This window comes from Terrapene carolina, unplaced genomic scaffold (assembly GCF_002925995.2).
Source record: "Terrapene carolina triunguis isolate 2854851 unplaced genomic scaffold, T_m_triunguis-2.0 Scaffold641, whole genome shotgun sequence".
Taxonomy (NCBI): Eukaryota; Metazoa; Chordata; order Testudines; family Emydidae; genus Terrapene; species Terrapene triunguis.
This window is the reverse complement of record NW_020664992.1, coordinates 2,128,908-2,143,595: the sequence shown is the minus strand read 5'-3', so window position 1 is coordinate 2,143,595 and position 14,688 is coordinate 2,128,908. Positions and strand designations below refer to the sequence as shown.

Below are 14,688 nucleotides of genomic sequence, written 5' to 3'. Positions count from 1 at the left end.
CACCATAAATAGCTGTGTTCAGGCTTGAGCCCTGAAATCCAAGGAGGCGGGTGGGCTTCAGAGCCCGAGCTTCAGCCCAAGACAAAACACCTACATGGCTGTTTTTACTGCCGTAGTCTGTAGACTTGCTGCTGCAGGTTTCTGATTGCCGTGTAGATGTACCCCTAAGGTCCACTCTAGAAATCACTGACATGAGTAATAAGAAATAGACCGGATATTACTGCTATCAACTGGGAAAAGTCCACCTGAAGTAAGGCAAGCAGAGGCAATGCATGATCCATACACCAGGGCATGCCCGGCAATACAGTAACAGCAACTCAGTCCATTAAAATTCTACAGCACAAAAAATGGGCCCAATTTTCTGACATAGCCCCCCACCCAATATCTACATCCTGTATTTGCATCTTTGTAAAGGCATTTCAAGTGGGGAATTAATCCAATTTTGTAGTGCTGAATTCTTTATTAAAATGAATAAAAAACAGTGCCCCAATTGCTTCTCTCTCCATTTCTGCAGCTGCAAGATCTACTGTAGCATGCTTGACTTTGTATTTCAGGACAGAACAAATCCAGAAATTACAGACTAATTTTGGGTGGGGGGAGGGGGCGACAAAGTCAATACAAGAATTGGGACAATTTGCTACTTTGCACTTTATAGAGCAAGAGTGATAAACTGCTGGTTTCCTCTGAACTGAGAGTTTGTTTTCCAAGGACAAAACACTAAGCCAATGCCTAAAACTCAGCAGAGTGGAATTAGATTTTAGTGATCATGACCAGCCATCACTCTGCTATTCACATGGATCATTTTTTTAAATCATTGCTACCGTCTCTGCCCCTTGCTCATCCTGTTCAGCGAGGCATTCAGTTGTAAAGATAAGACCGGAAATCTTGTCATTGATTTCTAAGGTAGAAATAATTCCCACATCTTTTGGATTGCTGCTCAACTGCAAGTGAATGTCACAGCTCCTGGAAATGCCAGTTAGCACCAACTTTTATTCAACTGACCTGCTTTGGCATTAAGGTACCCATGAGGACTCGCTCTGAATTTACAATATGGAGATTTGACTTCTATACATACCTCATTTGGGATTGTCACTATTTTATGGATACTAATGACCAGTCAATGTAAATATAGTAGCCCAGGAGACCTTTTATTATCCAAAGCTCTCAAAGCATTTTACAAACGTTAATGAGCGTAGCTTCACACCACCCACAACAGTATTATCTATGTCATGTTAGAGATGAGGAAAATGAAGTTCAGAGGTAAAATACCTTGCCCAATGAGACACAAATTAGTCAGTGGCAGACCTAGGAATAGATCTATCTGTCCTGGGTTTTAACCTCCACACAATATTTTCTCTCACTTAACAATGAAACCCGGGATTGCCCAAATCAAACCTTAGCAAGGCTCTTCTGTATAAGCCCCTCTAATGGATCAAGACCAGGTTTAGTTAAACATGATTGCTGCTAAATCAAACTTCACTGTTTAAACAAGTTACCCAAAGAGGCTTGGTTCCTTCAAGTAAGTATCTTTTCATTTATTTCTCTAATCAACAGTCCTTGTACTTGTGGAACCTTTTGTGGCTCCATTCTAAACTTTTATAGTACCACCATTTACATACATAATTTTAAGGATTTAAAAAATAGTGTCAAGAAAGTTTAAAGTTGAGATATGATTTTTTTCAGACTCTTGTCTCCCTGCCTGAATTTCCTATTACCCCATGACCAGCGTGAAAGTGGGAAAGGGTGAGGAATTAAAGTATTTCTTAGGGCTCTCCCTGAGTTCTTCAGTTGAATTAAAGTAACACCCAGGGACATGCTGGAGACTAGAAGACACTCACTACAATGACCCCGTGCGCCATCACAATACGTTGGGAATGTACTCCAGGAGCTCAAGATTCTTCTTGCACTGTCCCTCATTTCAACATTACCTGGCTGTCAGCTTCTCTTCCTCTGGGACACAGCCCATTTCTCCCACTGCGAGAGTGAAAGTGGGCACCAGCACTGCCAGGTATGCATGGTCCCATGCTGTACTCATCTCTTCCCTACTTCAGTACAGATCGTCCTCACTCCAGTACAGCTGAACAGCAGTGGGGCTGTTCATTCACATCCTTCATTCTTCCCCCTTTCCCTAGCCACCAAACTTAACATTAAGACTGAACTCACACTGTTGCCTGTAGCTATGTAACTCTGTTTCCCTCCCTATAATACTCCAGCAGCAATTGCTTGATTTCCCCCATTGTCAGATGAAGCTTCTGGCCCTCCCAGCAAAGTGTCTGATAGGGTCTTTGTTAGCACACTCTGATCAGAGATTGGTCAGTCCACTCCCAGTTTAAGTGACTGGGCCCAAAATGCTACATAAAGAATAAGAACAGATAAGTGAAACTGGCTAAACATGTGAAACTGACCACTCTATTTTCACTGTGTGAAATACAAAGACTAATTAGTGTTAATAGCCAAAAGTAAATTAGATGACAGTAAAACTAAAAAGTAAAGTTATTAGCAACAGGAAATCTTAATTTAAGAAGTTATTAATTTCAACCTGATAGCGTCCCCTTAGATACAGTACCACATTTCATACTGACAGTCACAAATTATGGTGTTTCATCCAGCTTGGATGGAGCCTGTGAGACAGGATTCTTGTCACATCACTTACCGCTTATACACAATAAACAGCAATCTATTTACACACAGCCAGATTTCAATAAAAGTAAAAACCCATAAGCAAAATTTTAAGATTACAGTTAAGAGTGAAACTCCAGGTTGGCACTCAAGCACAGATTTGATAGCATTTAAATGATAACATCTTACAAGATTCACTTCCTACCTTACACATTTGCTGTCTCATGACTATTTTCTTGATAATTGCCCACTAATGTTCTACTTTTTCTCCTTCACCATCATCCCCTGAATTCAATTCCACTGCTTAATAAATCCTGGGTAATATTTTACAGTGGCCAATCCCTGTTTATTTCTCCCAAGACTGCATAATGTATCTGTACTGATGGGGTTTTAACTAAGAAGCTCCCAATTTGAATTGTTACTTGACAATGACCAGAATGTCTAAGGAAGTTGTCTCCAGTTTGTGCTATGCCCTTCTCAGCTTTGTACTTTTCAGTGTCTGTTTGGTTCAACTGTTTGGATTTAATTTCTAATCAGATTCTGCATTTTATCTAGACCAATACTGACTTGCTAGCAGTGCTTCATCTTCTAGGAGTATTTGGTGTGTATCGAGAGACTGCTGAAGATGGGATTACTCAGGCGGATAATCACAACTAATGTTACGTCTCTATGGGTTGTTTACTGTACTAAAAACAGGAAATCATACCCAAAATTTAACCTGTGAGATAAGTGCCACCCAGACAAAGGTGTGACTAGCTTTGTAACACAGTACTTCCTGAAACTGGCTGGGAAGATGTATATCAACCTGCTTTATGGGGTTGGAGGAATAACTTGGAATCCCACTTCTTCACTGGGGATGGGAAGTTCTCTCTTCAGAAGGGAGTAAAAATATATCAAGTTAAGAAAGCCTTGCTTGATCACATAAACAAAGCCAAAAAAATTCACTAAGCTCCTCTATATTTGTTTGTAACTAAACAGAGGACTGTATGTATGTGTGACTAACAGATATAGACATTGGAGCTTAGGAAAGAGAAGTCTATTTTAAATGCATTTGAATGAAAAATCATTGGTGTTGTGGAAGACACACAGTGTTCCGTAGGAACAGCAAGGAGACTCTTCCCCATATGAACTGAGACTCAAGGAATTTCCAAAATCACTTGCCAAGCCCAAAAGAAGAGGTGCAGGGTAACATCTTCTGAAGTGCTTAAGTTACTTTCAGTGGGACTTCGGTTCCTACGCACCCAAGTAACTTTTGAAAATGGGGCTTATGCTCCTAAATCACTTAGCACTACATATAAAAACTTCTAGAGCATGTGAGAAGTAGGTTAGCTCAGTCACAGAGGGAAGCCATGCTCCCTATAGAATAATACATAAAGTATTAGTCCTCTTTATTTTGCCAAAACTAAAAAGCTTTATTCTAGCCTCACCACCCATGTCTAGAAAATGTTTAGAGCATTTTATTTCTATATTTTCCTGTAAGTCTCCTAATTAAAATATATTTGTATACAAAGATTGAATCAACTGTTCTATTGGGATATATGGATAAATTCCCCCCTCTTCCCTCTGCAGAGTGATAGGGATGGGCTGCCAGGTTGCTTATCAGGATAGTCCCCAAAGGCCTGTCTGTGTATGGTCTACAAAAGAAAGTGGAATGTGAAAAGAGACGAGTGACAGGAAAATGCAGTTATAGCTATATTTAAGCAGTTTTTACTAGCCAGAGAGACATAATTACTCTGTTAGCCCTGTGTTTAGTGAAATTCTGGCTTCTCTTACCTTCCGTTTAATGTCTGTAAACTGAGAAAACATGAGAGACCAATAGAAGGCCAGCTCCATGATATAATAATAGTAAAGACTGGATATTAGGGGCTGGAAAAAACACAAAACAGAACACTTGATTAAAAGGCAAAGTACTCCAAAATTTGCATTAATAGACTTTTCCCCCCACCCCTAACAACCAACCCACCTCTCCTGTGGCCCCAGCCTTCTGGAGGAGTGGAGGTAGAAGAGGGGTAAGTTAAAGGTCCCAAATTTATGTTTTGTAAAAAACAGGTTTAATCAACAGAGGTCTATGGTTTAGATTTATTTTTAAAGGAATAAAATTCCCTTTCAGTGTTTGCAACCTAAGAACTGTGGCCTCCTGTTGAAGTAGAAGAACAAGGAGGGGAACCTGACTGGCTGTCTACAATTATCTGAGCTGAATGAAGTGCAAAAAGAAAACTGCAATTAATGGTGACGGATATAATTACATTTGTAAAATTGCTCTACTTTTAATAATCTAAGTACCAGATAGGGAAATTTGTTTTAAAATATATGAGCTGGTGATCAGTCCAGTTTGATGAACCAGTGTCTACACCATGAAAAATACCACATCACAACTACCCTCTTGTGAGCAGTCTGAGCTCAAAGGCCAAGAACTGCATGGGCCAGGGAAGAACTCTGCCCCCACACTCAGAGGTGAAATTTCCTGAGCAGAGCAGTAACTTATGGACTAGAAGTTTACCTTGTTGCAGCCTGTACTGCATCTGCTCTATGGGCAGTGAGAGGCATTTAGATCTCACAAATTTAATGTGATACCATTTCACATGGAACAACATTGGAGACATGCAAAGGGATCAGTTCTCAAAACTGAGGGACTTCAGAAAACAGGAGCATCACACATAAGAACATAAAAACGGCCAAACTAGGTCAGACCAAAAGTCCATCTAGCCCAGTGTCCTGTCTTCCGACAGTGGCCAATGCCAGGGGCCCCAGAGGGAATTAACAGAACAGGTAATCATCCAGTGACCCATCCCCATCGCCCATTCCCAGCTTCTGGCAAACAGAGGCTAGGAATACCATCCCTGCCCATCCTGGCTAATAGCCATTGATGGGACCTATCCTCCTTGAATTGGTAAATATATATCTTACTTGAAAAGGGTAGTTGTACCAGCATTGTCGTGTGTCCCAAAACCAGGGTGACTAGAGTGAAAAGAAGAGATTATCTTACTAGCATTTTTCTCCCCATATGCTCTGGTTTTGGCCAATTAAATCACTTCATCCCTACCACAATACTATTTCAAAGGTCTTCACCTTGCTTCTTTGGTCCAAGCTACATTTATTCTGGGGTTTCACAGAGATGAAAGCCATTTTTTTGCATGCAATCACATGCCACTGTGCACATAAAAATTCAAAGTGGAAATGTAGAGCTTTGCAGAGCTCTGTGCGAAGACAGTCCAGAGAGATGGATCTATGTCCTTGCAAGTGAGAAAACAGAGTCTGCTTAAGAGTGGACAGGCCCATCCTGTTTTGGCATCAGAGAAGAGAGTCATCTAGCATTTCTGACAGCCTTTCCTGTTTTGTGAAGGCATGACTCTAAATTAAAATACACAAGGGTCCTGACTAGGAAGCATAAGGAAGATCTAAGGCCACTGAACTCTTGCTATTTTAGTCCCATATTATGTCACTCAGAGCAAGCAGAGAAAGAAAAAACACACAAACTGAACTCACCGACCAGATAAATTTGAGTCCATAAGAAAATATACTTAAATAAAACATAAACCTCCACCTGTGAATGGAAATGAGAAAGGGAAAAAATTAAACGTTTGAAGTTAAATGAGCATTGTATGGTTAATGTTTGTATAGCAAAAACTGGAATAATTATAAATGGAACCGAATTTGGCAGTTACAGGAGTGGAGTTTTCACCCACTACTGTGTAATTCTCCATACATGGCAAATTGACTGATATTGCCCTTTGGAATATCTGTCCATCAAAATAAAAATATTAAACAGCATAGCTCCAAAAAAGTCTACAGATTGTCTTGGAAATACATACCAAGGTTAATGCCAAGTTATACATCTCAGTATGTACATATGCTAAGGCAGCAACTCTAAAGAAACCATTGTGATCTAGTGCAATATATATGACAATACCCTGGACAAACCTTATGGAATTAGAGATTAACATTATTGAATTAAGTTCAATACTTTGGAGTCCACTGTATTTAAAAAGAAATTATGTGTGTGTTATTGTGGAATTGTATGCAACTTCTCTAGGGAACTGACTAATCCTAACCCTTCCCAGAGATTGTAACTTCAAACACTTCCTGGGACAATGTGTGTGATATGGAATTGTACAGACTCAGCCTTTGAGGCTTCGCCCTGAGGGAAGGGACCTACTGTCTGATGATCCCTTGTTATAGGAGGACAGGTCAAAGACCCAATCTGGATTCTCCAGGGACCAACAGACAAAACACAGTTTTTTCAATAAGGAGCCTGAATTGAACCTCACTCAGGGCCTTCCTTGTGATCCAAAAACTGGACAGGACCTCTGGGACCTAGGAAAGGGTTGGAAGGACTTGGCCTACTGAGACCCCATAAGACTGCTTGCTAGTTCTGAGCTAAAGCTGTTATGAACTTAGGACCACGAGAGAGCCCTTTGGGGTCTGAAGGATTCACCTGCCAGACGCCATGTTAGAGCCAGTTGGGGTGATCTCTGGTAAGCTTATTAGCATGACTGTAGGTACTTCTATTGATTTTAATGTTTTCTCTGTAGTGCTTTTAACCTAAGAATTAAATAGACCTGCAGAGGAAGTCCTGTGTGGTAACTTATAACTGTCTGCAATTACACTGTGTATCAACTCTAAAGGGAGAAGCTAAGCGGGCCTGCTTAGGCTGGAAAAAACACACAGTGAAGGCAGGGAACTCTTCAGCCTGGAAATATTCTGGTCAAGGAGGTGACAGATGAGGATCTCCACCCAAGAAAGGCAATGGCTAGAGGGCCAGAAGCCTGACAGTGGGTGCCACTGCTGGACAACTAAGGGGAAATACAGGTGCAGTTGCCCTGAAATGTGACAGTAGGCACATAGCAGATGCCCTAGTACACATAACATGTTTCAAACTACACTTGCAAGCCAATTAAGACAGATATAGGGGAAGTCCTCCTCCCATTCCTATTTGTTCATCTTATCGGGTGCCTCTAAGTATATAAAGCTTTACTTGCAGGGGGAGGAGGGGGAATGTTGGGTAAGAATTACATGAGGATATTAAGGAAGTGATTGGGAAAGAGAAACCACCAAAGAAGGAGCAGGGAAAGGTGTTCAGAAACTACAGCAATGGGGGGTCATGTAAGTACCTAGACCAGATGTCGGCAACCTTTGGCACGCGGCCCATCAGGGTAATCCGCTGGCGGGCTGCGAGACATTTTGTTTACGTTGACTGTCTGCAGGCATGGCCCCCCGCAGCTCCCAAGGACCGCGGTTTGTCATTCCCGGCCAATGGGAGCTGCGGGAAGTGGCGCGGGCTGCAAGGACGTGCTGGCTGCTGCTTCCCGCAGCTCCCATTGGCCGGGAACGGCGAACCACGGCCACTGGGAGCTGCGGGGAGCCGTGCCTGCAGACAGTCAACGTAAGCAAAATGTCTCGCGGCCCCCCAGCGGATTACCCTGATGGGCTGCGTGCCGAAGGCTGCCGACCCCTGACCTAGACAGAAAGAAGCAAAGAGCAAGATAATGAACTGAAGTGAGAGTGAGATGGAACAAGAATCCAGAAAGTGTCCATACAACATGTGCCATTGCCTAAGCCACGAAGTTAGTTCAGGAAAGTGTCTTGTCTAGGAAATCAGACTGTCCAGACAGCTCACCCTTGTCTTGAGGGGAGTTACTCAGTTGAATACACAAGGTGAAGTGTTACCATCTGCATGAGAAATATGGTCCACTATGCAAGCCTCTCTTAGAAAGGGATCATTGGCCATTGAGACCATAAATATTCTTGTAGAGCTGTCCTGGTCTCTCATGGCACACATATCAATTGATATAACAGCATGCTAAAACCCAGTCTAATTTTCTCTCTATTGGTCTGGGTGGAAACTTGTTAGGTTGGCATTTTTCTCCCTGTGATGGAGTGAACCCCCCCATCACCTGTGAGAAAGAGTTAAAGGCCAGTTAGGCACAGTCACTCCACCTGGCACTAATTAGTTACTTGTCAGCAAGAGAGGGTTGGACTAAAGAAGGATCAGGTGATAAGACCTGGGTGACTGTTCAGTTATCAATAGGAGGAGAGGATTCAGTCTAGAGAGAAGCTGCAGAGAGCAGACAGGAAAGGGGAATCCTGGGAAATGCTGAAGGGCCAGAGACTGCTGGAGGCTCGTGTACTTGATACCAGAGCCAAGTAAAGGCAGTGGAACTCCAGGAAAAGTTGAGCACAGGGCCCACAGACTGGGGGGTTTTTTGGACTTTGAACTACAGTTGGACATTTTGTTCGCCTGAAAGGAGGCTGACCTAGCTGCTTCTCAGACGGAAGACTGAGTGGCATCCAAAGACAGACAACCTGCAGGGGACACCAGGGACAAAAACCCATGCAACATTGTATCCTGACAAGGAGATGCACGCACATCTTTACACTTCCCATAGCACCGAAAGACACCAAATTACATTAAAAATTCAAAAATTTCAGTTAAAATACAACACGCAACTGGAGCTTGAACTGAGGCCATATTTTGGGCTCTGCACAAACCTACATGCTCTCACAAAACTTAGTGAGGATGGTGGGTTTGTCCTGGTTCCTACGATGGCGAAACCAGCGCTGGATCTTTCGAACATCCCAGTCTAGCTGCTTTGACAAACCTTCTAACCTTCTTCCATCTGGACACTGAGAAGAAATGAAACAAAAAAGTCAGACATTTCTTCTGCCTCCCCAATCTTCCACAGAGACTTCTTTCGCTCCCAAATCTTCTGTCTGAGACATTTCCTCTCTAAACCTGACCTTTGTCACAAAATTGAGATGTAGAGACAGAGAATGAAAAATCATGCTAGGAAAGGTGTAATCTGCTAAAAATTCAATTTTAGAAGGAGAAATCTGTTGAACTCTAACCAGTAAAAAAAAAAATTATATTCACGTTTAGCCTTCACACACACACATTACCCACCATTACAAGAATTCAGATACATTTAAAAGTAAGTGGGTTCAACGTTTCCTCCCCTATTCCTCCTCCAATTCTCCCAACAGCAGCACTGATACACAGGAAACAATTTACCAGCTAACTAGCATTCCACAGTATAGTACATAGGGAATTTTTAGCAAGCTGGTCTGGTCTATCAGCAGAAATCTGCATAAAAGCTTGAGCATTCCACTGATATGAATAGTCAGAGTTGAATCCCCCTAGGGTAGCAGGAGTGCATAGTCATGACATGACAACGTCTCTTGATTTGAAATAAGGGCTCAGATTTGGCCAATCTTAAGTGTTTATGAATTCCACAGGCATAATACACAGATGTTGACATTTCTGTAGATTGCTGTTTGTAACTTCACAAATATAACAGAATTCTCTCATAGGTACAATATGATACTTAATAACCCAATCTCTGACTGGGGTCTTCACTGGTATAGATTTTGTTTTTTTAAATAAATAGTGACATGAGTTAGTATAGAAGAGCAGACAAAATGAACTAAACCTTTACAAATGACCACTGCTGAGGTAGGTCAAGTTAGTTTTAGTCCTTTTAATAAGCTCTGCCAGGGAACTGCTACAACCGAAAGAAGCTAAACAGGTTTCACAACTTACGTTTACCTACAAAACCGGACTGATATGCAGAGTGTTGAACTAGCAAAGAGGGCCACCGCACACTGTTCAATATAATTTGAATGACAGAAAAATCTTTGCTCTAAGGGTGAAGTGCAAGAACTACTGCCACCTTCCCGCAATTCCATCACACCCATTTTCTCTTTCATGTAGGCTTTAGGGGCTTGGGCTACCTGGAAAGGATGTTTCTGCATTGGGAGTGCAGATGCCCTCATCTAAAAGGAAAAGTCATAAGGCTTGTTTTATAGAACACTAGTTTCAGAAGAGGTGGTAAATTTTTTCCACATCAATGTCATCCTCTATGCTGATTCCTCAGATCTAAGCCAATAGTATTTAAGTAGCTATAGTAGTCCAGGCAAATGAAGTTTTGTTTAAGTTCTGAACAGCGCAGTCCCCGCTCTTGGGTGCGTGTTTCATTTTCAACATTACTTTCAAAGACACTGATACACGAGCTTCCTCCCTAACACTGGCAAACCACAAATCTCCTTCTACTTATCTGCAACTCAGGCTGCATAATAGACCACGTTAAGCTCCAATGAGACTAGCTTTTACTGGGGACACTTTAATGTCTTCCATTGCACTCACTAAGAAGCTTCTCTCCCAGAACACCTGGCAATGTTACCATATCTGAATATAGAAGTCTCTGTTTTATTTCCTTACACGGGAGTCTGTGATTTTATCAGTTTAACAGTCAGTATTCAAGAAATTATGGACAACCTGCAAGATTCAGTCATTCAATAGTGAAACAGCATAACAGGCAGATATTCAAATGAAAGAGTGATTCTATGATTCCTCTCAGCCACAGGACTGGAAGTGACCTTGAGAGGTCATCTAGTCCAGTCCCCTGCACTCGTGGCAGGACTACGTATTATCTAGACCATTCCTGACAGGTGTTGGCCTAACCTGCTCTTAAAAATCTCCAATGATAGAGATTCTACAACCTCCCTAGGCAATTTATTCCAGCGCTTAACCAAGCTGACAGTTAGGAAGTTTTTCCTAAAGCCCAACCTAACCCACCCTTGCTACAATTTAAGCCCATTGCTTCTTGTCCTATCCTCAGAGGTTAAGAACAAAAATTTTTCTCCCTCCTCCTTGTAACAACCTTTTACATACTTGAAAACTGTTATGTCCCCCCTCGGTCTTCTCTTTTCCAGGCTAAACAAACCTATTTTTTTTCAATCTTCCCTCATAGGTCATGAGTTCTAGACCTTTAATCATTTTTGTTGCTCTTCTCTGGATTCACTCCAATTTGTCCACATCGTTCCTGAAATGTGGTGTACAAAACTGGACACAGTACTCCAGTTGAGGCCTAATCAGCGCAGGGTAGAGTGGAAGAATTATTTCTCGTGTCTTGCTTACAACACTCTTGCTAATACATCTCAGAATGATGTTCGCCTTTTTTGCAACAGAATAACCAGAAGAAAATCTACTGCCAACATTCAATAGTCTATCCCTCAACGGGACTCTTCTGTTAGCATTTATTATTGAACTGCTTTCTTTCTACAACTAGATTTCTGTAGTGATAAGCTATCCAAGTCTGCAGAAGTAATCTGAAGAAGGCATCTGTGGGACTGACTAGCAAGACCAGCACAAGAATGGTCCCCAAGGAAGAGAGTGGTAACTTCTAAGGAGAGAGTGAAAAATACAGGGGAATCTCTTAGTGAATATTGGAAATTTGAGAGTTACACTCTGTACAGAAATTCAGGGGCCTGAAAGAACTCACGTTCTCACTTTGTTCACATCAAACCACTCTTCTGCTTGCAATACTGTGGCTCAAGCACAGACAGAACTAAAGTCACTGCAGGAAACAGGAAAGGAGGTGGACACAGTCATATGTGAACTAAAGCAAGGAGCAAAAGTTACTAAGAGAAACCGGTATTTTTTTGTACACAAATTCCAATCAGAGAGTTATGTGAGCTGCAAAGTGTATTTCCCTAAGGCGACAAAAGAAGAGAGGCCCAGTTCTCATTTATGTGCCTGAACCTCTCTCAGAACCTGAAGAGTGACTTACCTTAGTGATGGATGTAAACACTTTCTCTAGAATTGCATTGGGCTGAGCTCTGTGAGGTCCATTGTCTTGAATGCCAAGCTTTATGGCACATGGTTTGGCAATAAACCTGAAAGTCCAAAAGGAAGAGTCCAATTAAAATAAGAAATTAATTCCCCTTCTCTGTGACTAAATTATCTTGGCTCTGAATGGTCACAAATACCCCAAACACACTTTTCAAGAGATGCACCCCTTTTGCCCAATGCAACCTTTTTCAAGCTGGTACTGTATAATCACTGGCCCCAGGATTTCCTTCTGCCAATGCCAAGGAACAGAGTAATGCAGTGAGAACACATGGGGCAGAGGGTTACGGGATAGTCTCTTTGGTGAGTTTGTATTATAGCATTTTTATCCTTGTCAGCAGAGGGTTTTAGTGCTTATGAGAGATGCTAGATGGAGCCCTGCAGACCGAGGTTTGCTGTACATTCACAGAACTAGTGCAGCTGCAGCAGGACAAGCTTCCTCACTAATGTTTCTCACCTGCGATCTGGAAGAAGCACCTCTAGAAATGGAGGGAGCAGACAACTTATTTGAACCAGAGTTTTTTTATTTAAATTTTAGAGTTTGAAATGCTTCTGAATGGCTACATAATTGTAACATATGGGACAAGTGTTAGAGAATTTGAGAGTACTCCTTAAGGAAGAAGAGGGTAAAGATGGCCTTGTGGTTAAGACATAGGATTGGGAATTGGGAAACCTGGTTTCTATTCCCAGCTCTGCCAAACTGCCTCATTTCCCCAGCTCTGCCTGCCATGGATGTAGTGAGGCTCGAATTAAAGTTTGTAAAGAGCCTGGAGTCCAGTGAATAAAGGTATACATCACCACCATTTTAAAACCAACACCCAATAATCCATAACTCTCTAAAACAGAAGCCACATAATCCTGGAAAATGATAGGAAGAAAGAAAAGGAAGAAGTTGCTCGTAAAGTCTGGGGTAGAAGTATATACCTAAAAGGTCATGAAGAGAGGGAGAGGCATGTAGTTAATCTTGAAAACTTGAGTAGGTCCCTCACAACTCTGAGCACCCTCCTTTCCGTTGCTGTGACACTCTGAAAAGCACCTTCTGGTCTGCAAGAGGAGTGCAGACACACTACTTTTTCAGATGAAGATGCTGCAATTGGTGCCCAAAGAAGCAAGGCATCCTTCAGAACATCATTCTTGTAGAATATTATTATGTAGACTCTGACCAAAACATGCATGCATCAATATAGTGCCTGCCAGCACAGGCCTCCAAGTACTTTACAGACACTACTGAATTTAACCTCTCCTCTCCCCCCTCCCGCCCCCATGCAGGGGTATTGTCCCAGTTCAATTAATATCCACTTCAGTTCTGGTCTATTTAATATCATCCTCCCTCTAGGGACAAGATTTCCAGTTTAGAGGTGGTCTTGCTCCAGAAGAAAGAAGGATGACTGAGAAGAGTCTTAAACAATCCCAGAGAGAGCTTGTCATAAACAGGGAAGAGTACTGTATTAATGTCAGGTTGTTCCTGTCCAATGTGGAGATTCCAATCTACCAAAATAATTTAGTTTTACTGATAGAGAAGAGGTTTTATTTCTAACATATGACAACAAGTCACCAAGTGTAAACAAAAAACAGGGTTTCTTCATTACTTAAATGGTAACTTCTAACAGGGCGGACCTGACAACAGTCTTCAAATATGTTAGGCTTTTATAAAGAGGACTAATCAATTGTTCTTCATGTCCACTGAAGGTAAGATGAGAAGTAAAGGGCTTAACCGGCAGAAAGGGAGATTTTAGGTTAGATATTAGGAAAAGCTTTCTAACTATCTATAAGGGTAGTTAAGCTCTGGAATAGGCTTCCAAGGAAGGTTGTGGAATCCCCATCATTGAAGGTTTTTAAGAGCACGTTGGACAAACACTTGTCAGGGATGGTTCTAGAGTTACTTGATCCTGACTCAGAGCAAGAGGCTAGACTTGATGACTTCTCGAGGTCCCTTCCAGTTTTATTTTCTATGATCTTTCCCGTTCTTCTCCACACACTGCTCTAGAGAAAGTCAGTTTGAAAACATGCATTGAAACTCCGCAGATAATCTGGAGAAGATTCTGAACTATCACAGTAAATGGAACAATAGCTTTCGCAACAGGAAGAAGGGTCATTCATGACTCTCCCTTTCAACTCAAGCACCAGGAAAAAGTAAACAGTCCCTGAGCCTCTGCTGCTTCCTGGCTGGAAGAGGCATGTAGAATTGTCACTGAATTAAAGACCTCTAGATATGGGAGCTAAAAGGTTGCTCCCTCCCTACAGTCTAAGAGTCTCTGCAGAGTCTAAGGAGAGTTGACTATTAATAAACACTGCCCCTATTTTATAAATAAAGCCTAAAATGCAGTATTTCCTCTGGTCCAGAGATTATGATGATGCTTATTTTTTACCCAGATAAACAGATAATAAAAACCCTAAGCAAAAACAGACAGCAATAAAAACACCAATGTAAATATTCAAATTAA

The 14,688-nt window shown here is 41.7% G+C and overlaps 1 protein-coding gene across 2 annotated transcripts in view; it reads right to left on the bottom strand.

The window, feature by feature from the left end:
- CERS5 (ceramide synthase 5) overlaps positions 1-14,688 on the bottom strand; it is a 38,561-nt gene that overhangs the window by 11,042 nt on the left and 12,831 nt on the right. For both annotated transcript variants that reach the window (XM_026659583.2, XM_026659584.2), the window contains exons 2-6: positions 12,186-12,291; positions 9,113-9,243; positions 6,106-6,163; positions 5,527-5,577; positions 4,393-4,485 (exon numbers count right to left, since the gene is read on the bottom strand). In XM_026659583.2, coding sequence (XP_026515368.1) covers positions 4,393-4,485; positions 5,527-5,577; positions 6,106-6,163; positions 9,113-9,243; positions 12,186-12,291 — 439 coding nt within the window. The remainder of the gene's footprint in view (positions 1-4,392; positions 4,486-5,526; positions 5,578-6,105; positions 6,164-9,112; positions 9,244-12,185; positions 12,292-14,688) is intronic.